Below are 21,887 nucleotides of genomic sequence, written 5' to 3'. Positions count from 1 at the left end.
TATTATAATATTAAAATGAATTTGAAAAATAAAAACAATAGCATGATTCTTAATTTTAAAAAACTAAAACTTACATTTAAAAAAAGTAATAATATTTGACGATGATACGAATATTTGATACGATTTACTTTATTTATTTTTTTTCTCGCAAAGTACAGAGATTTTAAAATTATCACGTTCAAGAAAGTGTAATAAAGTAACATTTACACTCACGATCATCAAAGTCCGCCGATGTCGGGCGAATCGTTTGCACGCACGAAATTATACGCGTATTGTTACATCCGCTTTCATTCGACATTCCTTTGAAAGAGAGATTATTATTACATCCTACGGACGCACAAGGAATACAAATGGAAGGCGTGAACTATCGGATGGATAAAACGAGAGAATTAACATAACGTCTCGAATCATAAATTACACGTATATTGTCAAAAATTGATCGCACAAGTATGTAGGTATTATTTATGTATATGTATAATAGAATTTCCTAAGTACGGCCCTACATTAATTAACAATATATATTTATATATATACTTTTTTTTATTCTCGTTTCTTATCACACGCTCTTAATGTAATTGTAAAATACGAAAAAATTCACCTTTTAACCGTAGACTATCGCGTGTTCTATAAATGTACCCTGATAAACGAGACGATGGTACGTAGTACATATGTATGGGGTTAACGACCGTAGGGGGTGCAGTTGGGTGCGGCTTTTCCTAATATCGTTAAAGGTGGGAGCAAACGCTTCGCCGATTATTTACAGGATACAAAGCAAATAAACGGTCGTGTTCCCGTGTATGTACGCCTTGTTCGGAATATAACGTGTGCGTTAAACGATATAAATTTCTTATCGAAACGATAAATTCGTTAATGGAAATAATGTGCGTAAAAGAGAGCATTGTCGACGACGTAATATTTATTGTGGAGAAAATGCTACACCGTTTTTCTTTGGGATATTGTATGAAACTACTTCGATTTGAAGAATCTCAATTGTTCAATTACAATCGTACAATTTGAAATGTAAAAAAATTTTACAAGTTTTTTTTTTTTTACAGCATTATCTCTTTTTAGCTTGACGAGGTACATAGAATAACTTACGTGCAACATATGAAAAATTGCATATAAGATTACGTTTATAAGAACTTGATTACATAAGAGAAATATATATGTAATTTATATTAATAGGAAATTACCATTTTTTATTTCTAGATACTACGCAATCACAAAATTATATACGATAAACTAAACTGTCACAGAACGACAGAACACAAAAAATTCAACTATTTAAAAATTCCATTCCTCGTTTATAAATATATGTAACATTTTTTTTTTATTGGTATATTTTTATAATAGTTATAATCAACCTGGAAGGAGAGCTATTCTAAAAATTGTGTATATATTTTCAAGAAAGGGAATTAAAAAAGGTGAAATAAAAAATTAATTCTTATAATTATACTAATTATCATAACATTACACTTAACATCAAATTACTTTCCGCCATTCATACTTTATCTCGTATTCACAAAAATTTTGACCTGATACAATTATGATCATTAATAGTATGTATATAGTATAGGTATTTATTCATAAAATGATCTTTTATTATTACTATTATTATTATTATTATTATTATTGTTATTATGAAATACTTCTATACAATCACAAATGTAACATCTTCCAGGTCAATGAAAAATTGTTATCTCTTTTTGTATTATGAATTTCTTATATATACATTTCTATATATATCATTCATATTAAATAACATAAAATTCGACCAATATCATTAAATTTATCGTTTGTCTTTCTCCTAATTATTTATAGAATATGATATTTATCTATAAAATGAAGTGTAATGGTAAGCATTATATACACTGCAGCCTCATTTTATTCTGTAATTTCAGTTCCATTAACGACATTCCAACAATGAATGATATCAATAAATTCAAATATTTTGCTACATGCTTTATATTAAATAACCGATTTAAAAATATTATACCAATCTACGTTGCTAATATATCTGTTTTCATTAATAACAGTTTTGTCGGTTTACAATTTTTGAAGGGCAATTTTTTTACTGATAATAAAGTAAAATAATATTTTACATTATTGTAATTGTACATTCTTCATATTTCACTAAACCACAAAACTACTATTTCTTTATAAATTATTACGTACATCTAATGCACTAGCGGCAAAAAATGTTCTTGTACCATTCATGTAGACCGCACTGGCCCCGAAAATTGGCTCCATTGGAGCTATGCACAGAGTTTTTAAATAATATTAAATTGCACTCACAGTATATACCTTATTACTGCGAGAGAGATAAAACATGTGACTATTACATAGATGGATTTCCTTGGATTCCTTATTTTTATATATATTATGAAATTGTCTGCAGTATATTTATATTACCATTAGCTTCTTCTTCTTCTTCTTCTTCCTAAAATATCATAATGGATTTATGTCATAATAAATCATGTTTTTAAAAAATAATTCATGAAAATAATAAAAGATAAAATTAACTTACTTCATCAAAACCAAAACAGGTTTCCATTTCTTTCTGTAATTTTGGATCATTTTGTGTGTTTTGAGACGATTTATTAGTTGTTCCTGGTTCAATTTTTAATTCATCCATTTCTACTTCTTCTTCTTCTCCATCATCAATTTCTTCTCCTGTACCAGTTACAATTCCACTTTCTTGACTCAGAGGATCTTGCATCACCAAATCTCCATCCTCGCTAGCTACAACAGCCATCTATTAAACAAAAACAAAACAATTCATTAATGTATAAATTATTTTTAAAAAACATTAATATATAAATAGAGAATATTTTTTTTTGTATTTAATATAAAGTATACCTGATCAGTTCCTTGATTGTCAGCTAACTGTATAACTTCCAATACAACATATTGTTGTCCATCGCTTCCTTCAACTGCCATCATATCGTCTTCATCATCTTCTTCTTCTTCATAACCTTTAAGTTTAGAAGCTAAATCACCTGTTATCATAACATAACACACGGATATTAGTCAATGACCTGTACACAGATCATATCGTAAGTGTCCCCGTGATCACAATTTTTTATAATTATTTATTCATTATATATGTGTAATAATTTTTCATTTATAAAATCTAAATATTATTTTAAGCACATTAAATTTGATTTGTTTCTAATTATACACATATAAATGAACTATTTTTTTTTTTTTATAAATAATTTTACCTGTCATAACTTCAACTCTTTGTCCATCTATAATTTGAATCTTTTTCTGTCTGCCCATCTTCAATGCTTGTTGTTTTTCTTGAAGAGATGATTCTGGATCATGAACAGCCATATGTCGAATAAGATTACCTTTATGCCTAAATATTAAAATTTATATAAACAAAATTTAAATATATTTTTTAATTATTTTCTATATATTTTCTTGATTTATAAATCGCAAATATTACATACCTAAATGGTCGTTCACATTCGGGACATTGATGTGTTTTCTCTTGTGGTGGAGGGGGAACATAAGAAGGATTATGATACAAATTACAATGCCGTTTGAGAAGTTGTTTTTGTCTGAAGGATTGAAAGCAATGATCACATTGATATGGTTTCTGATCGGTATGAATTAACATGTGACTTTCAAGATGACGTGCAGATATAGAAGCATATGGACACAAATCACATTTATAACATTTTTCTCCTTCGTGAGTTTTACTGTGTAATTTATAGCTATATCTACAAAAATAAATTATATTTTTTATGTTTGCAATATACATATATATATATATATATTCTATATATATATATATATATATATAGAGTATAGTTTTTCACATAATTACCTATCTGGGAATGTTTTTCCACAACGTTTACATTTTAAAGGTTTATCAGAGGTATGTAATTTTTGTACATGAATTCTGAGATCTGTTTTTCTTCCACAAGTGGTTGGACATAATTCACACTGAAATACTGGTTTATCACCAACTGTAACATATATATTATTATAAATCATATATTATAATCATATGTTAAAATAATTATAAAAATTATATATAAAATATAATTAATGTAATTATTAAAATTATAAATTAAAAGATTAAAGAAATTAAAAAATTTAGCAAGAAAGTTATGTAATAAATGAAAGAATTTTTAGCATTAACATACCATTATGTATCAATTTATGAGCTTTTAAGCTATTAGATTGGGTAAACCTTGCCTGACAAAAATCACATTCATATGGCTTTTCTCCGGTATGTATGCGCAAATGTCGCTTTAATTTAAAAGTATCAGGACTTGCATATGTACAATGTGGACACTATAAAACAATTTTAATGAATATTTTAAATTCGTATATATTTGTAATTAAATAAGATTTCGAATGTATAATGTACCTGATATGGACGTTCCCCTGTATGACATCGTATATGACGTTTGAGCTTAGATAATTCAACAGATGCATAATCACATTCATGACATTTATGTGGTTTTTCATGAGTGTGTCTATATCGAACATGTCTAACAAGTTCACCTATAAATATATACAAAAATATATATTATGCCTTTATATTTCAATTATTTACTTTATTTAATATATAATACATAAAATAGAAATAATTATTAAAAATAAATAAATAAATAAATGTATCTAATCTAATCTAATTTAAATATATATATATATAAAATCAAAAACTATTACATTGTATACAAATATCAAATATAATAATTTAATAATTTAATATAATAATATAATAAAATTTATTTACCAGAAGTTGTGAATGCACTATCACAAAATTTGCAACGATGTGGTTTGGTCCCAGTATGAGTATTAACATGATTTTGAAGCGAAGCTAATGTTTTAAATCCTCTTTCACAAACACTACATTTATGTGGTCTTTCTTCAGAATGTGACTTCATATGCCGTGATAACAGATATCTATATTATATATATCATATATAAATTAAAAAATTATTTAAAAACTAAATTACAATAATTAATTATGCATAATTTAAAACAAAGCAATAATATATGGATATGATTTTATAAAAAAATATAATATAATTCTATAAAAAAAATTACCTTTTTGGACTCGTGTAATTACAATAATTACACATATGAGCTTGAGTAACAGTTTGAGACTTTTTAGGTAAAAATTTAATAATTTTTGTTTTGTCATCTTCTGCTTCTGATTCCACAGGTGCTTCATTATCTTCATTATCTTCAAAGTCATAAACTGTAAGATCTTGTTCCCCTTCCCCTTCTTCTCCTTCTGTTCCCTCTCGTTCTACAGGTCTGCTTTCTTTGTCTTCAGCATCAGGTTGCTGAACTATTAATACATAACTAACTTCTCCTGGATTTGTATCAGATGGTACAATAGTAACTGTTTGATATGCATCTCCAGAATTGATTACAACTTGATTATTTCCACCGTTAGTTACATGACTCTATAAAATAATATATTTTTTATGATATATATATATAATATATATATAATATAATAATACAAATATACAAATATATATATATATATATTATTTCACAATTAAAAATGATCCACTTACATCTTCATCACCATCAACATTTTCTAATTCTTCAATTTCATTATATTGTTCTTCTTGAGCAGCTTCTCCATCATTTTGTACATCTGTTTCTTCAACTTCTTGAATTTGTACCTGTGTCATCACAGGTGTTTCATCATTATTTGCTTGATAATAATATTGGCCAGATTGATCAACAAAATAAGTCCCACCCTCTTCTCCACCTGATAATCCTTCCACTTGTTGTACTACAATAGAATAATTTAGAAATTTACAAATTTGTTCTTTTTACAATAAATGTATAAATTTTTCTAATTTATTTTTTTGATATTAACATTGTACATGTTGTAATTGTTCTCCCTGACCTCCTTCTATTTCTTTATTAAATGTTTCTAAATAAGTCTGTATCTCTGTTACGGATTCTTGCCCCTCTTCTAACTTAATTGCTGCTACGTTACTTGTCATGGTCAGATCATTAATTCATGTACATACAAATGTACTTTCTCTCATTAGTCTGAAACAATATTAGATATTTTTTATTTAATAATTCGCATAAATAACACAATCATTTTCAAATAATTCTTTTATCATTAAATTATATTCTTTTTATTATTAAAACATTAAAGTTAATTTTTATATATTTTAAATTATTTTAAATTTAGATTTTTCTATTATTAAAAAGAAATTTTATATTTTTATATTTTTAAATTAATTATGTAATAATCATTTTAAAAAAATGTAATACTACAATATATATATATATATATATATATATAAATATATAATAAATATAATATATCTCAAAAAAGATATCTATAAATTTTATTCAATTAGCCATTAAATTAAGATATTTATAAATTACATATATAATTATATATATGTTATATATATTGTAAAAATATAATATAGATATACATATATTGTATATAATATATATATTATGTTAAAATATACAATTTCAATTTCATTAAATAATACTCTTATAAAAATACACAATAAATCTATTTATATAATTATAGAATTATTAAAAAATTGAAATAAAATTTAAATATTATATAGAATAAACATAAACATTTCGCAAGAATACGCAAATGTAATCAATTTTACATTCGAGAAATGTATGAAAACATGTACATGCATACGAACATTTGGAATTGCACCAATTACCATCGGAATATGAGTGGCAATACATGAAACATTATGAGTCATGTAAAATTAAAGGAAAATCAATATCTGAGTAAGGAAATTCAAGGTACAAAAGAGCGGATAGACGAGAGAGGTCAACGAATAATTAACAAGATTGACCACGCTTTGGCAATCTTCGGAAGTGAGCATTGTGATGTTATAGCATTGTAAAGTCAAACAGAATTGACAAGAGCGACACACGCTGCTACAGAACGCCATGTAACACGCGAAGCGGGTAATGCGAACAAGGATGACGCCATGGGCAAAATGTGATTGCGTCGTGATGGGTGAAGGAGCGTGTGGAAATACGTAGCAGGCTTCCAGGGTTCCGTAACCGTGGACTTTCGTCGAACACCGGAGGCTCCAAAGTTGCGCATTCTGTCGGAAAGCTTTTAAGACAACGCGGGTGCTTTCGATTTCAGGACACAGGGGGCATTAACGACAAAAATTTCAGAAAATTATCACCGTCGGCGCTGTCATCAATATGGAGGACGCAACGGAAGGGAATACTGTTCGTTCTGCTACGTGCTACAGATAACTTACCAATCTTTTGCGTTTTGTTCGCGACCGGCGGCCACAAGTCTCTTCAAATATCGCTTAAAATCGTCTTTCTTCACACGGAATCAAGTTTCCACGTTGTGCTAAGTTCGCTTGCTGCACGAAACCTCGAAATATTCGCTTACCTCGTAAAGTCGAGAATGTTCGTGTGAGGGCGTTGTGTAAGACCCGGAGGACAATATGGCCGATCGAACTATGAATGTTCAAATGCTGCGCGTTGGTAGCTGCGCACTGGTACGCGTCACTCGTCATGTTTACACCGGACGACTGTCGTTTTAGGTACTTCCGGGCATTAAATTTATCTAGACCTTACCAATTAATTTATTATTTTGCACATATTAAGCTTTCGCTTAATAAAGTATATGTTTAATATGCAATTATTAAACTAATTTAATAATACAATATTATTAGTAAACATAATTTGACAACATTGACTTTAAACTTTTTTTTATATACTTGCAAATAGAGATATATATATATTGATGAAACAAAAAAGAATCTGACGCCATGCGAAAAGAGCGGGAAAGTTATGTTAACGGGAAGGGAAATGATTAAAAGTTTTAATGGGGAAATCAACACTCATGTATGTATGTATAAAAGATTATTATTTATTACTTTTTTTAATGATTTATAAATGATATAATAACCAATATTATGTATTAAAAATTGTAATAACAAAAAGATAACTATATATACAATTATCGGAATGTATATAGTAAAATTTTTTTTATTTAAATTTTATAAAAAATTATTTAATTATTTATCATTTAACAAAATATTAATTCATTTTAGATTATTTTATTGAAATGTTAATACATTAAAAAAATCAAAAATAAAATGTATATATCTTGATTAATATTTAATCTAGTTTATATTTCATATATATATATATATATATCTTTATATATTTTTTTTTATTTTATACTATGCATTCACATATAAAGATTTTCAAGCATAAAATATATATATTTAGTGAATGTATTAATTAACAAACAATAAATATAATATTATAAGTTTATAATATTTAGTAATTTTTAATAAAAATATATAGTTAAATAATAACTATTTCTATTAAATATATAATTTATTAACACATTTTATAAAATTATTACGAATAAAATAGTTATGTTTATATTTAATATAATTATTTTTACATCATACATTATGTAAGATAGATAAATTTAATATATTAAATGAATTATGTAAATAAATAACTAAGAAGATTTGAAAATTTAATTTGAATATATATATATAATTTTGATTATTAAATTACAAGAAAAATAGATTGTACAAATTGTATGTAGAACACGTGTAAAATGTTATAAAAATAATTCTAATTATTGATATATATATTTTTTTTTTAGTAATAATAATACATTTCTTTTTAAATATCATACACAAAAAATAACAATTGATTTCTTTCATATTGATAACGAAAACACGCGTATTTTATATAATTTTTTTTAACAAAAGTGAAAAACAAATATAAACTAGACATAGTAAAAATCGATATAAAAAAGTTGTAATCGCTGCATGAACATAAATATGTAACAATTAAAAGTTTTATTATTTATAAATATAAATCAAATAAATAACTATTTCATTAACCTATATCTCATGATGAATGTCACAAGCTTGATCCATTCTAGAATGTTGATCCATAGAATTTTTAATATCAATTTTTAAAATATAAACAATTATTATGGCCACTGTAATTGTAACTATCATAGAAAGTAATAGCAAATGCTTTAGAAATACAACTTCACTATGCATCTTTGTATTACTTTCTTTCAAATGTGCTATCTGTAATTGATCAATTTATTTAATATAATTTATTAATATACATATTTTAATTATTTTATATTATTATTTATTTATTTATATAATAATTACCTTACGCGAAAGTGTATCTATTTGACTATTTTCTGATATTCCAGATATGGAATTTAATTTTAATACTTCATTATTCATAATTCCACCATAGCAACATTTTAATTTATGTTCTTCTGCTGGTTTTTCAGACTGAATAAAAAACAAATTTTATAGTTTAATTATCTATGAATGTTTATATAATTAACTTACATAGATGTTTTTTTACCTTCCATAGAGCTGCTAACTCTTGAGCAGATGTATTTGGATCTTTTAATGGAAGGCACATAACTAAAAATTTATCAACATGTAAAAGTGCACGTACATTATGTTCTTGTTGTACAACAACTGAAATTGAGCGTTGTTCTTGAGGTAATAAAATTCCTGAACTTGGTCGTACTCTAAACTTTCCAGGTGATGTGGTTTTTACCTAAATGATATAATAATTAAAAATTTAGATTATGTCCTATATTTCTTAAATTTTCTTATAAAATAAAGATACATCATACTTTATAAGATAAAGGTTTATCACTAGTCACATTTTTAAGTAAAATTGATCCACCAATTTCATTTCCTGATTTGTTAAAAATAACTGCATCTGGTTCAATAGATAATACTACAAAAGAATAGTAATTTTATTGTTAATATAAGAATAAAAATAAAATTATTTTTATTTAAATAGTATTTGTAATAAAATATAAAATTTAATTTACATTGGTCTTCAGTTGATTGTTCCCCAAAACCACTTGGAGATTGTTCTGTTAATGGAGAACCTTCTGCAAAATGTACCTATAGTTATATGAAGACAAATTAATTTTAAAATGAAATTATAAGTTATTTAACATTTAATTTCTTAATAATTAAATACATACTTTTCTACTATCAAATTTACCATTCATAGTAGTATCTATATTATTTTGTGCTTCTGATACAAATTTGAAGAGATATTCATTACTACCACCCCAACATGTAAGTACATCATTAGGATCAACTAATTCATGTATGTTGCCTTTATGTACAAATTTAATTTTTGGAATTGCTTTAGGTGGTAACCATGATTTTATAATTTTAAATGCAGTATTTAATATCCATGGCATTTCAAAAATAATAATATAATTTAAAAAATTGGGATAGTAACTTTTGCAAAGGTTAATTAAATATTTGATAAATTCCATATCCATATTTAAAATACCAGTATCTGACATATCAAAAAAAAGTGATATTTGATTGCCATTAGTTAATCTAAAATAATACAAAAATATTAATAGTATTACTCTAAAAGTAATCTGATTTAATTTATTACAATCATTACCTTTCTAATCTTTCAAACCAATATACAACAAGTTTTTGTAATTGATTAAATTCTTTACTTCCTTTAGTATGTAAACTACATTTAATAACAAACATTGTTTTACCATCTTTATCTTTACCATGAATAAAGCACAATCCAATATCTAAATAATCTTTTCTTACATTTTCTTCTGTAATCTCTGTATATTAGATAATAATTGATATAAAATTATATTTGATAATATAATTGATAAAAATTATATTTGTCATCCTATATGTATTTTTTATATATATATATTTTTAATACATATTAAAGCAATTAAAAAATATAGCACACATATAATTATATTTACCATTTGTGCCAAATTTACTTCTCCAAATGCAAGTATCCCATAACATATTAAGGGATTCTTGTATATTGTTTTCATTGTGCTCTAAAAACCTTCTTAACCAATTGTTATTTTCTTTTACTCTAGCAATATCTGCAGGGTGAAACTCTAAAATTATATTTAATTATAAGAATAATTGAATCATGAACATTTCTGTGCATTACCCACTTGATTAATTAAATATGAGAGAAAGAGCAGAATAAAAACTTCATAAACTATTTATAAAAATTATCCTTATTTTTTAATGGATGTATATTAAAAACATTGGCCTTGGAATATAACATTAAGTTTAAATTTTACTTTGAGTTAATCACATTTTTATAGAGTCATTAAAAAGGAAAAAATCAGTTTTGAAATAAGAATAAGTATACACACTAGGATCTGGTGGTCCCTCGTCATCCAATTTTTTAAAAAATTTTTCACGAAGATGCGAGATTAATTCTGTTCGTACTTCCATCTTTGGTTAACCTGCTGACTATGACACTTTAACCGGCAGTGAATTGCTAATACGATAGCCAGATGATAATTGTTTATCCGAACACCAGATATGCGCGCAGAAACACGCGCATGCTATTTGGACTTTATATTGAATTAATTGAAGTTTTTTAATTTTTTCATAACTATGTAATAAGTTTTTTTTTTAATACTAATATGTAGAAAGATTTAATGTATAGTTTGAACCCGGAAATGCCACGTAGTATAATTTATACTAAAATAAAATATGGTTTATGAATTATTTCCGTGTAAGATATTACGTACTCAGTTTACTGTCAATATATTTATTTAAGCTTGATTTCCACGTTTACTATATCCATGCTATATCTAATGTAATAAGAAATCTGAATATACAATTTATATGATGATAAAAATAAATAAGATTCATTTAAAAAAATATTTAAATCACAAAATTTTAAAATGATACATATTAATATTCTTCAATAATTAATAAATTTAAAAAATCAACAATTAATTATCATAAAATTTGTTTTTAATTTAAAATATTTTTCATTGTGATTATTTTAACATAATTGATAATTGATTTAATTTATTTAAATTAAAATATTATTTATATATGTTTAGATTTTTTTATAAAAAATTTTTATTATTATAAAAATAAATAATGAAAAAATTATCAATATAAAATTATTTCTATTATGCTCCGTTACGGTCATATAATATTTTTATCAATATACGCAATATTTTTTATTAGAATTTTAATAAATTCTAATTAAATATTAAAATTATAAATAATAATAATTAAAGATACTAAACATTGTAAAACACATAGATTTATATTCTATTAAAGAGAAAAAATAATGAATTCTATTAATTAATTAATATGATTTTTTATATGTAAAATATTTACTCTTATTTTCTATTAACTTATTGTTTTATACAGATAATCATATCGATTTTAAATATTTTTCTTATAACTTAGATAATTGAAAAAACAAGGGAATTGGTTTGGAAAACTAGGGAAATTTTAATCGACGTTATAAAATTCTATTAAGTTACTATTTGTTGATTCCATTCTTCATAAATTCGCCATAAAATTAATTGCACTTAAATCCATAGTTTACTTGTCATGGTTGAATGTGTACTGTAATATGCCTTTACAATAATAAATTTTGTTTTGATAAAAAACAAGTTATAAATAGTAAGAATAAAAATTTGATGATACTTGACTTATATAAAACGATAGGAAGGGTGTATGCATAAACGAAGTAATGTTTTCCGATACACGTGCACACAAAGGCACACTGTATGCAATGTATAATATATTTATGTGGGCATTAAAATATGCAGCTAGTTTTATATCGTATGACAATATGTATATGTATATACAATATTTGACATGTCAAATAATTCACAAATAGTTTTGCTTTTTTTCTTTTACACATATATCTTTCTTGTCAACAAATAACAAAGGCGTGAAATATGAAAATTTTAATTTACATAAAACAAAATTCTCGAAATATACACGGTTGACTACTATTTTCTTTTTCTGAATAAGATTCTTGGTCAACCTATGTTAACATAGAATTGTACAAAACGATAGATATTTATCAGGATATAATTTTCATCGCGGTAGTAATCATGGTACTATCTAAACGCATTTCATTATTACAATAAACGTGGATACTTGTGTGTGTGTGTGTATATATAACCAGTCTGTAACTACTGCTATCATTAAAAATCATATATATGCATGTATATATCCACACACATATTGCAACATGTATATATATATATATATATTTATAAATACATGTGGGGCCATCCCATTTTTTAATCTATCATAGTCCACTCTTATATTAATAAAGGCATACTAAAAATTGAATAAGCATGCTTTTCTAAGGCATGTATTTCTTACAATGATTTATATGATTCTTGAAACTGCATAAAAATTCTATTAAAAAATTAATTAGCATATACAATTCAGTGATTTGTATATACAAATATACTATTTTAGTTAGTGGGACAGAATTATTGATCTTATATCATATATGAAGTGCATATATGTCTTAATATTTCATAATTATATTTATTGCAAATATCAATAAAAACTTTTTATTGAAAAAATCACATTTTCCCAAAAATTATTTTGATAACAGTTTTTATTATATATAAAAGCGTATTTCCCAGTGCCTTTATCATATCAGTTGCAGACTAGGTGAATGGATTAAAATAGGGCAGCCATTGTGAGTATATGTATATTCATTTCAGATTTATAAAACTCTCATATGACAAATTAGTCATTTGAGAGATCCAATAATATAACACAAAAGATTTTGATAAAGATTTTTAAGAATATAACACATAATATGGTTGTATAAAATATTCTGAACACTGTAACATTCAGATGCTGTTCAAGAATATACCACTGATTAATATTCAGTTATTAAATTGTCCATTTATGAATATCCATTTTATATAGTTGAATTATTTTTTTTATATTATTTTTTCCATTTAATTATTTCAGATCTGTCCCATTAGACACTGTAATATGTTATTTATAAATCTCAGTAATTTGAAATTTTGATCGATAATTGGCTACTCTATCAATTTAATCATCCGCATTATTTATAGGTATCCAAAATATTTACAACTTTATTTGCAGATGTTTCAATTTTTCATAATTCCTAAAATTCAATCTCTCTTTACAATACAAGAGAAGTTCCATTTAAAACTACTAGTTCTGTGTGAAGTTATTACTTATTCTTTGAATTAGTAAAACTTCCATTGACTTTAGTAACTGTTTTATATGCAAAAATTCAGTTACTTTCAGAATTAACTTCTTTTGCACCTTCACCATCTCCTTCTTCACGTGTCATGCTTTCTATAGGTGCTTGTGCATCCTCTACATTGGTAATATTACTAGATGGCAATTGTCCTTGTTGAACTGGTGGAGATACAGATGGTGGACCATTTTGAGCAGCTCCTTGTGGAAATCCTGTTTCTGCCGATACTAAGTGTGATGGCATATGTGGTGAAGCAGTTTGAGATTTTCTACTTTTTTCACCTTTTCTCCATAACGTTATTTCCTAAGAGATAATTTTATTGTAAAAAGTATTTTAAATAAAGAATTAGTAAATTATGAACATATTTTTTTAACTTACTTGTTGTTTAAAGTATCTACGATCTTCTTCATCCATAAGAACTAAATTAAGATAATATCTAACACTGAATTTTTTATTGATGTCACGCATTGTAGGTGTTAAATCATACCCTGCTAAAAATACTCTTATAGGGATAGATTCACCTCGGACAGGTGCTCCATCCATTATTTCATATTTTGCTATAGTTTCATTTTCTGTGAATGTATGCGGACCTGCAAATATATATTCTATTTATAACTATAGTATAAGTTATATAGCATAAAACAAATATTTAAAAAATAAAATATTTTCTCAAAAAAGGTATTAAAATCATAACAAACAATATTATTATAACTATTTTTATGAAAAAATTTATTATACAATACCAGAACCAGTAGTTTCTCGTTTTATTATGGCAATTTCCATATGTTTGATTTTTATTCTAACCAAAAGAAAATATATTTTTCCAACAATAACATCTTTTAAGTGATATCTGAAAATATAAAAATAAAAATTTTATTTTTCTAAATCCAATATTTTTAATAAATATAAATATTAAATCTATAAACATACATTAAATCAATTAAATTTTTCATTACAGTAACTTACTTGCTTTTGTTATACTCAAATTCAATATGCAAACAGTCTTCAATTCCAACTTCCATTTTAATAGGATTATTCATATCTGGATAGGAACTAAGAGTATGCACAACTAATTCAAGTTCTTTAACAATATCACTAAGTCTTCGAACAATTGTAACTTTGAGAAAATATCTCAATCGTACATTAGATCCTGTATAACTTTCAAATGACTTTTCTACATTTGCAAATTCAAAAGTATACACTGTATTATGAGTTAATTCTCCTGGCCTAGCTAATTCTTTAACTAGGCTTGTGAACTCATGATGATTTCCTCTATCATAATATAATTCAATTTGTCCAATAAATTCTACTTTTACACCTTGATGTTCTAGTTTACCAGCTTTCCTAAGACTAATATTAATCTGCAATATTAATTTTATTAATTATATTTAATTATATAAAATTATATATTAGAAATAATATTTCAATAAAAGAATAACATTATTACATATATTCTGTTCAATGATTTATCAAATTATATAAGATAAGTATATTTGCTTAAAGATATTAAATTATTTTGCAATATCAAATCAAATATATAAATTTAAAAATATATTCTTATATAAATAAGAAGATTGTAATATTAATAAGAATTATTAATGCATAATAAGATAAAATTAAGTATTTATAGTTTATTCTTTACGCTTACTTAGTTGTAGTTTTCGAATACTCATCATAGGTTATGAGTAATATTATGTACTAATATTTCTTTTATATTATTAATATCTATTCATTAAAAAAAATGTTTTTACCTTTCCAGAAACGGTTTCACCGTCATAGTATAACAAGTGGCGCTCTTTTTTACCATCTTCAGATTTAATGTCTGCAGTCTTTCTGGTTTCTGCATCATCCAAAGTAATTTCTATATCAGCCGATTGACCAAACCCAAAGAAACTCTACGAGAAAAATAAAAGAGTAACGTTAGAGAAATTGTCAAATTTCATAATGAATGATTAAAGTGTTTCCAAGACGAAGAATTTATTAATCAAAAAGTAACAAACCATTTTTCGTAAAAAAGGTTGAGCTTGTAAAAATGATTACACGTTCTATTATAATAGTATATGCGCTAACAAGACCAACGTGTGAAATCAATGAAAAATCCTTGAAGGCAACATTTTTTCACGTAGAAATGAGAAAAGTTGTATTATTTTTTGCTCGCTTCCTCCCAAAAGTCACAAGTAGCCAATATGGCTGCGCACTGTGGCCCCCACCCTTATCATGTACTGTCAAACTTCCAGTCGCATATAAGATACAGCAACATTAAAACCGGTAGTATCTAGTATTATTTATATCCATCTTTATTGTCTTTTAACATTTCTTGACGTTAATTGGATAACACGATACATTTATGTTACAAATATCTCCCTTAAAAACATCTGTTCATTTGAATGTCAGGTGCGTTCGTAATGCTATTCAATGGCGAATCGGTGACGTTCAAACACCAAACTACATTAATCTACACGTGATAACATGTTTGAATTCTATTTTCAAGTCATTTACTTTACCCTAAATTTGAATCGATATAAAGAAATGATCACTGGATATTTAAAAGAAATTTTTTACTAATAACATAACATAATTAGTCAATGTACCCTTGCTTAGGCTAATTGAGTAAGAGGTGAGGACAAAAAAATCAATTTCCACATTCACTATTCATCATAAGCATATTGAATATATCACAATGGGAAAAATTAAAGTAAAAGTTGATGTGAATTATTCAATTATTATGGAACTGTGAAGAAATAATATGAATTGTTGTGTATGAGGTTAGATTCTGTGTTATTTCATACTATAAATTTGTTTCCTTATATTCTTATAATAATTGTTTTATAATATATTATGAATAACATATATAATGAAATTTCATTAATATTTACGTTAATTTTTATTTCAAGCAAAAACCATAATTATGTTGATAAACAATATTAAAATTTCTTCATATGATTAATAGTTAAAAATCTACTGAATAACAATAAATCATGGATTATGATTACATGTCATTTCATAGAGAAAAAGATGTTCATAACAAATGCTATGGTGGAAGATTATGGTGTATAAAAGTATGTATGATTATTTTGTTATCTAATTTAAACATTTTTTTATTATTATATAATTTAAATATTTTTTATTTGTTTTTTTTTATTATAGGATATATGTGGAATTATATGTGCAATTTTAACATGGCTATTAATAATTTATGCAGAGTTTGTAGTAATGGCAGTTATTCTTATTCCCACAATAAATACTTTATACTCTAGTTTAAATACTGCAATATTTCAGTCATTAGCTTTTTTAGCATTTGCATCTCACTTAAAGACAATGTTTACAGATCCTGTAAGCAAAAATTATATTTTGAAATATATATAATTAATATATTTAATATATATTAATAATTTAATAAAAAAAATATTTATAGGGTGCTGTTTTAAAAGGAAATGCTACAAAGGAAATGATAGAACAAATGGGATTTAGAGATGGACAAGTCATTTTTAAATGTCCTAAATGTTGTTCTATTAAACCTGATAGGGCACATCATTGTTCTGTTTGCCAAAGGTAAAAAAGTTTATATATAATTTTAAATATCTTAATTTTTATATGATGTATATAACATATAAAAAAAAAATGAATAATGATAAATATTTGCATATTTTATTTGTAGATGTATTAGAAAAATGGACCATCATTGTCCATGGGTTAATAATTGTGTTGGAGAAAATAATCAAAAATATTTTGTACTTTTTACTGTGAGTCTTATTATGATATAAATATATGCAAATTTAAAATATTATTATATAATTTAATATTTGTATAATTTATTTTAGTTCTATATAGCAGGAATGTCATTGCATTCTTTATTCTTATGTATACAACAATTTGCTACATGTGTAAGACAGGAATGGAAAGAATGTTCTACATTTAGTCCACCTGCAACAGTGGTATTATTACTTTTTTTGGCTTTTGAAGCCCTCCTATTTGCCATTTTTACAGTTGTAATGTTAGGAACACAATTACAAGCAATTTGGAATGATGAAACTGTATGCATATATTATTTAAAAAAATTTGTATATTTTCAAATAGATTATTTATTTGTTATTCTTTTTGTAGGGTATTGAACAACTTAAAAAGGAAGAAGCCAGGTGGGTTCGTAATAGTAGATGGAAATCTATTCAAGCTGTATTTGGAAGATTTTCCATTGCTTGGTTTTCACCATTTACTTCTCCTCCAAAAGGAAAAACAAAGCAAGATTCTTATTTATATTCCGTATAATATGTATTACGGTTTATGGTTGATTCCCAGGGATATTTAATATTTTTAAATATAAAATAATTATGACGTATCATGTATAAGTGAATAGAATGTTTGTAATCTTATATTGTTACCTAACGTTCTTATTTTATTGCGACCATTTTTTAAAGATACTTATAACGTACTACATTATATGTAGTACATATATATTATAGTTAAAGTATAAATGTAAATTTATACGATATAGTATGTTTCTTGTAAAGCTTCTTGTGCTAAAATATTGAAATTATTGTACTGCGGTAATGACAACGCTAAGCTGATCTATGATAATATCAACACTACTCGTAAACTGAAATTTGTTTATTGTATTAATATACAATTACACGTTACATCATAGAAATTAATATACAATGAAATTATGCGATTGTATTATATGTGAATGAATATACGTACATGACATTAGTTTATTCGCGAATTTTAAAAAATTCAAAGAGTTAATGAAACTGATTTTTTGCACTGTATTAGAGAATATACATATATATTGCACATTGTGATAATAGCGTAATACATTTAGGAACAATTTAGTTTCTTTTTTTTTTTAAATTTAATATATTAATTATCAATTTACAATGTTTCGATCGAATTTGGTGATCTGTAACAGTAATAACTGTTTATAGGATATATATTTTTTTTAAATTTAAGCATATCGTAATTAATTACATTTTCTTATTCTTCAATATTGTATTCCTACGACGATACCTGATTTTTTGTACACTTTGTACAAATACACTTTTTTACATTTACTAGTATTGTCTTTGTTCGCCTTTACGAACAGTAAAAAACTTTCATACTTTTATATATTTATTTAATCTTTTCTATTTTAAACATTTGATTTATGCAAAATATGTTCAGTGCTGGTGAAATTAAAAATTGCATATTTTCTAATTTCGTAAATTTCCGTTTTTATAAATCTTATGCTCTTGGTCTTCAGGGTGGGGGCGCTAGGTAGTTGCAAGGTCGTTAAATGTGTGCAGGTAAAGAAAACGTCTTTCTATACCGTTGTGTGCGATTGCTGGAGTGGCTTTCACTTTTGCTACGACTACGTTCGGTAAGTTTTGATCATGAAAATTTGTAGTTTAGCAATCTTTTTATGATAAAGAATTTTTTGTAATATAGTTATATTTAGGCGACTTAAATTCAATGTAGAATTGACGGGATCGTTTCATCTTTTCCATAACCAGCTTTAATCGTTAAATAAAAACGAAAGTAAAATTAGTAATTAATTATGTTTAGTTTAATTCAATTAATAATGCGAAGTTTGATTATTGAATTTAATTAAGTTATTTATTTTATATATGTGTGTACACTTTCGTTTTTTGTCTCAAAATTGATAATTATCTTTATCTTTTTAATAATTTTCTTCATTCTAGTAAATATTAAATATTAAATAAAAATATTCAATTAATATTAATATTAAATATTAAATGTAAATATTAAAAAGAAAAATTCATCCAATAAAAATTTTTAATATTTTTATTAAATGAATATTTTTTTAATTCGATCAAATATTTTTAATTGTGTGTAAATTGAAAAAAAAACGAATGAACGAATAAAGAAGAAGAAACACCAACCTGTTGCGTGCTCGCAAAATTAATGGCAAATAAATTCGTGACTCATGACTGATTACTTTTTTTATTCATCGTGATCAAGGGAAAGATAAATAGAAAATATATATCGTCTTGAAATCAGAATATTATTTAGCTTAATGAAAAAATCTATTAGAAATTTTTCCAATTATTATTTTTCATTAATGAAATATACATATAATATTACAAATTGCATTTGTAATCTATATCAAAATTGTATATTGGATTGATTAATCATGTTTAATTTCTATAAAAAATAATATTTTGAATAAATAACTCTCGCTTATTTTGATATAAATAAATAAGTAAATTCAAATTGAAATCGGCTAGCTAGTAATTAAAATTGCAAATCCTTGCATTTTCTCTTTTCCAAAATACGATCTATTTAGCTAGTTTATATCTCAACCATACGAATCGAATTATTTTAAATATCATTGCTTTAATTATATGATTTATGATATTCGTATTTCACGATACAATTTACGATTAATTCATTTTATATGTATCTTTTATTTTACGCACATTTATAATTCTTTTCATAATTACAGCGCTTCGATCAATTTTGAATACGGATCGAAGTATGGCAGTAAATTCTTTCATCTTTATGGTATGTATTTATATTAAATACTTACGTCTTCTTTTATCAGTTCTTTTATCACTTTCAATTTTGAAAATATAAGATTGTAGAATGCTATTAATGTTATTACATAATCCATAATAAGATCATAATAAATTCAATTTTCAAAGTCAAGAAGAGAAAAATCAAAATATTAAAAATTAAAATTACGTAATTTGAAAAACTATAAAACATTGAAAGGTCATTTGAAGGTCATTCAGAATCATCATCAAGTCAATGACAATCTGTTCTTGTTAAATTATAATCTGATCTTTGTAATATTAGAACTCTTTTTCCTAATCTTGGAAATTATTATCGAGGTTATATTATATAGTTCAATCATTTGTATCATGTACCATAATCTAGAATTATTTTTACAATTCCAGTGTATTTCTCTTTTAATTTCTTTGGTCATAAATGGAATCGCCTATGATCCGAATGACAAATCGCTTAAGGATATTCTACTACCAGAGGGTCAATTCGAGGCATTCTATCTAAAGGGATCACAGGATCAGGAACAGAACGCAGTAAGGCCTCCGCATCTACACGGTTCCTTTCATCAGTACAAAAATCCTGCTCTAGTTGGCGCACCGAACAGCGCCGCCTACGGTTTTCGTTTCGATGGAAAGCGTCGTTTTAATTACAATTAAGTGGATTTATTGGATTTACGAGTTTTGCGTGGAGTATCTTACAATAAAGTTTCACACCACTTAAACAATCGTATTACGCATTGTTATAAATGTTATTATTCATTCGATTAAAACGACCAAATTTCTCGATTAGATTTTCTCCAATATGTGAGAATAACAGGGAAATTTTGAAAAATGTAATTGTTCTCCATGGCAAATAGCAATTAAAATTGTACTAATTAGAAAAACAAGGAATTCTTCATTTATGCACTATATGTATATATATATAAAAATGTTACGAAATGGTATTTTTTATATGTATTACACCTGAACTTTCAATAATTAAAAAACAAATTAATTATAAATCAAACTTTGTACAAACGCACATAATTATGTATCACATCGCATGTTCCAGAGTGATTTAGAGACATGTAGAACGCACAATTCATTTCGCAATAAAAAAGATATCCTGTATATTATACACTCTGTAATTTTCCAATCTTTATTTTTATAGAGATGTTATAGTGAACACTTATCCCAGATTGATTAGTTTCTTATTACAACAAGATTTTCCCGCATACTGATTCTACAGTTTCAACTTTTTACCTACAACTTTCAGTTATTATTTACACATTGACGTGTTTTTACTGAATCTTTTTAATGGCTTCCACTCATTCGACTTATCACCGG

The 21,887-nt window shown here is 25.3% G+C and overlaps 5 protein-coding genes and 1 long non-coding RNA gene across 16 annotated transcripts; 3 read left to right on the top strand and 3 right to left on the bottom strand.

The window, feature by feature from the left end:
• Nucleotides 1-111: 111 nt before the first annotated feature.
• Nucleotides 112-7,536, bottom strand: LOC108001641 (transcriptional repressor CTCFL). 9 transcript variants are annotated; one of them, XM_017062740.3, is made up of 13 exons: nt 7,397-7,536; nt 5,864-6,042; nt 5,553-5,776; nt 5,071-5,435; nt 4,757-4,926; nt 4,385-4,521; nt 4,158-4,308; nt 3,836-3,977; nt 3,456-3,728; nt 3,225-3,361; nt 2,860-2,999; nt 2,528-2,755; nt 112-2,440 (listed from the first exon to the last, which is right to left on the bottom strand). In XM_017062740.3, exons 2-13 carry the CDS (start codon nt 5,991-5,993, stop codon nt 2,381-2,383), a joined length of 2,157 nt encoding a protein of 718 aa, XP_016918229.1. In that variant the 5' UTR covers nt 5,994-6,042; nt 7,397-7,536; the 3' UTR covers nt 112-2,380. The 9 variants fall into 9 exon arrangements, with proteins under 9 accessions (XP_016918229.1, XP_061929696.1, XP_061929666.1 ...); XM_062073712.1 differs by having other exon boundaries at nt 2,860-2,975; XM_062073682.1 differs by having other exon boundaries at nt 112-2,433; nt 2,524-2,755; nt 7,257-7,399.
• On the bottom strand, nt 7,186-11,586 carry LOC108001642 (motile sperm domain-containing protein 2). 2 transcript variants are annotated; one of them, XM_017062742.2, is made up of 9 exons: nt 11,195-11,581; nt 10,784-10,927; nt 10,453-10,630; nt 10,013-10,382; nt 9,854-9,929; nt 9,650-9,756; nt 9,370-9,570; nt 9,165-9,293; nt 7,186-9,074 (listed from the first exon to the last, which is right to left on the bottom strand). In XM_017062742.2, the coding sequence occupies exons 1-9, from the start codon at nt 11,274-11,276 to the stop codon at nt 8,880-8,882; spliced, it is 1,482 nt and encodes a 493-aa protein (XP_016918231.1). In that variant the 5' UTR covers nt 11,277-11,581; the 3' UTR covers nt 7,186-8,879. The 2 variants fall into 2 exon arrangements, with proteins under 2 accessions (XP_016918231.1, XP_061929739.1); XM_062073755.1 differs by lacking the exon at nt 7,186-9,074 and having other exon boundaries at nt 9,203-9,293; nt 9,354-9,570; nt 11,195-11,586.
• On the top strand, nt 7,720-9,852 carry LOC114578024 (uncharacterized). 2 transcript variants are annotated; one of them, XR_003698591.2, is made up of 2 exons: nt 7,720-7,854; nt 9,379-9,852. It is a non-coding gene; the product is annotated as an uncharacterized LOC114578024 (long non-coding RNA). The 2 variants fall into 2 exon arrangements; XR_003698590.2 differs by having other exon boundaries at nt 7,738-7,858.
• A 958-nt stretch (nt 11,587-12,544) lies between the features above and the next one.
• LOC108001644 (vacuolar protein sorting-associated protein 26B-like) lies at nt 12,545-16,203 on the bottom strand. The gene is made up of 6 exons (XM_017062753.3): nt 16,062-16,203; nt 15,813-15,956; nt 15,028-15,422; nt 14,805-14,911; nt 14,440-14,651; nt 12,545-14,364 (listed from the first exon to the last, which is right to left on the bottom strand). Exons 1-6 carry the CDS (start codon nt 16,062-16,064, stop codon nt 14,095-14,097), a joined length of 1,131 nt encoding a protein of 376 aa, XP_016918242.1. The 5' UTR covers nt 16,065-16,203; the 3' UTR covers nt 12,545-14,094.
• Nucleotides 16,204-16,683: 480 nt separating this feature from the next.
• Nucleotides 16,684-18,402, top strand: LOC108001645 (palmitoyltransferase ZDHHC3). The gene is made up of 7 exons (XM_017062754.3): nt 16,684-16,826; nt 16,956-17,120; nt 17,209-17,394; nt 17,477-17,613; nt 17,720-17,804; nt 17,883-18,095; nt 18,166-18,402. The coding sequence occupies exons 2-7, from the start codon at nt 17,040-17,042 to the stop codon at nt 18,325-18,327; spliced, it is 864 nt and encodes a 287-aa protein (XP_016918243.1). The 5' UTR covers nt 16,684-16,826; nt 16,956-17,039; the 3' UTR covers nt 18,328-18,402.
• Nucleotides 18,403-19,102: 700 nt separating this feature from the next.
• On the top strand, nt 19,103-21,671 carry LOC108001647 (uncharacterized). Its single transcript, XM_017062756.3, has 3 exons — nt 19,103-19,414; nt 20,501-20,559; nt 20,955-21,671. The coding sequence occupies exons 2-3, from the start codon at nt 20,533-20,535 to the stop codon at nt 21,216-21,218; spliced, it is 291 nt and encodes a 96-aa protein (XP_016918245.1). The 5' UTR covers nt 19,103-19,414; nt 20,501-20,532; the 3' UTR covers nt 21,219-21,671.
• Nucleotides 21,672-21,887: the final 216 nt, after the last annotated feature.

This window comes from Apis cerana, linkage group LG1, assembly GCF_029169275.1.
Source record: "Apis cerana isolate GH-2021 linkage group LG1, AcerK_1.0, whole genome shotgun sequence".
NCBI lineage: Eukaryota > Metazoa > Arthropoda > Insecta > Hymenoptera > Apidae > Apis > Apis cerana.
This window is presented reverse-complemented; position numbering and strand designations above follow the sequence as displayed.

Excerpts from the sequence above, each read along its gene's own strand:
- LOC108001645 (XM_017062754.3), top strand. The coding sequence starts at position 17,040 with ATGGATTATGATTACATGTCATTTCATAGAGAAAAAGATGTTCATAAC. Across the intron at positions 17,395-17,476 it reads AGACAATGTTTACAGATCCT|GGTGCTGTTTTAAAAGGAAA; the intron begins GTAAGCAAAAAT and ends AAATATTTATAG. Across the intron at positions 18,096-18,165 it reads CAATTTGGAATGATGAAACT|GGTATTGAACAACTTAAAAA; the intron begins GTATGCATATAT and ends TTCTTTTTGTAG.
- LOC108001644 (XM_017062753.3), bottom strand. Across the intron at positions 14,912-15,027 it reads TTTGAGTATAACAAAAGCAA|ATATCACTTAAAAGATGTTA; the intron begins GTAAGTTACTGT and ends TTATATTTTCAG. Across the intron at positions 14,652-14,804 it reads ACGAGAAACTACTGGTTCTG|GTCCGCATACATTCACAGAA; the intron begins GTATTGTATAAT and ends ATATATTTGCAG.
- LOC108001647 (XM_017062756.3), top strand. The coding sequence starts at position 20,533 with ATGGCAGTAAATTCTTTCATCTTTATG. Across the intron at positions 20,560-20,954 it reads TAAATTCTTTCATCTTTATG|TGTATTTCTCTTTTAATTTC; the intron begins GTATGTATTTAT and ends TTACAATTCCAG.
- LOC108001642 (XM_017062742.2), bottom strand. The coding sequence starts at position 11,276 with ATGGAAGTACGAACAGAATTAATCTCGCATCTTCGTGAAAAATTTTTT. Across the intron at positions 10,631-10,783 it reads AAGTAAATTTGGCACAAATG|AGATTACAGAAGAAAATGTA; the intron begins GTAAATATAATT and ends TCTAATATACAG. Across the intron at positions 10,383-10,452 it reads TGGTTTGAAAGATTAGAAAG|ATTAACTAATGGCAATCAAA; the intron begins GTAATGATTGTA and ends GTATTATTTTAG.
- LOC108001641 (XM_017062740.3), bottom strand. The coding sequence starts at position 5,993 with ATGACAAGTAACGTAGCAGCAATTAAGTTAGAAGAGGGGCAAGAATCC. Across the intron at positions 4,309-4,384 it reads CAGGGGAACGTCCATATCAG|TGTCCACATTGTACATATGC; the intron begins GTACATTATACA and ends ATTGTTTTATAG. Across the intron at positions 2,441-2,527 it reads CCTGTTTTGGTTTTGATGAA|GAAGAAGAAGAAGAAGAAGA; the intron begins GTAAGTTAATTT and ends ATGATATTTTAG.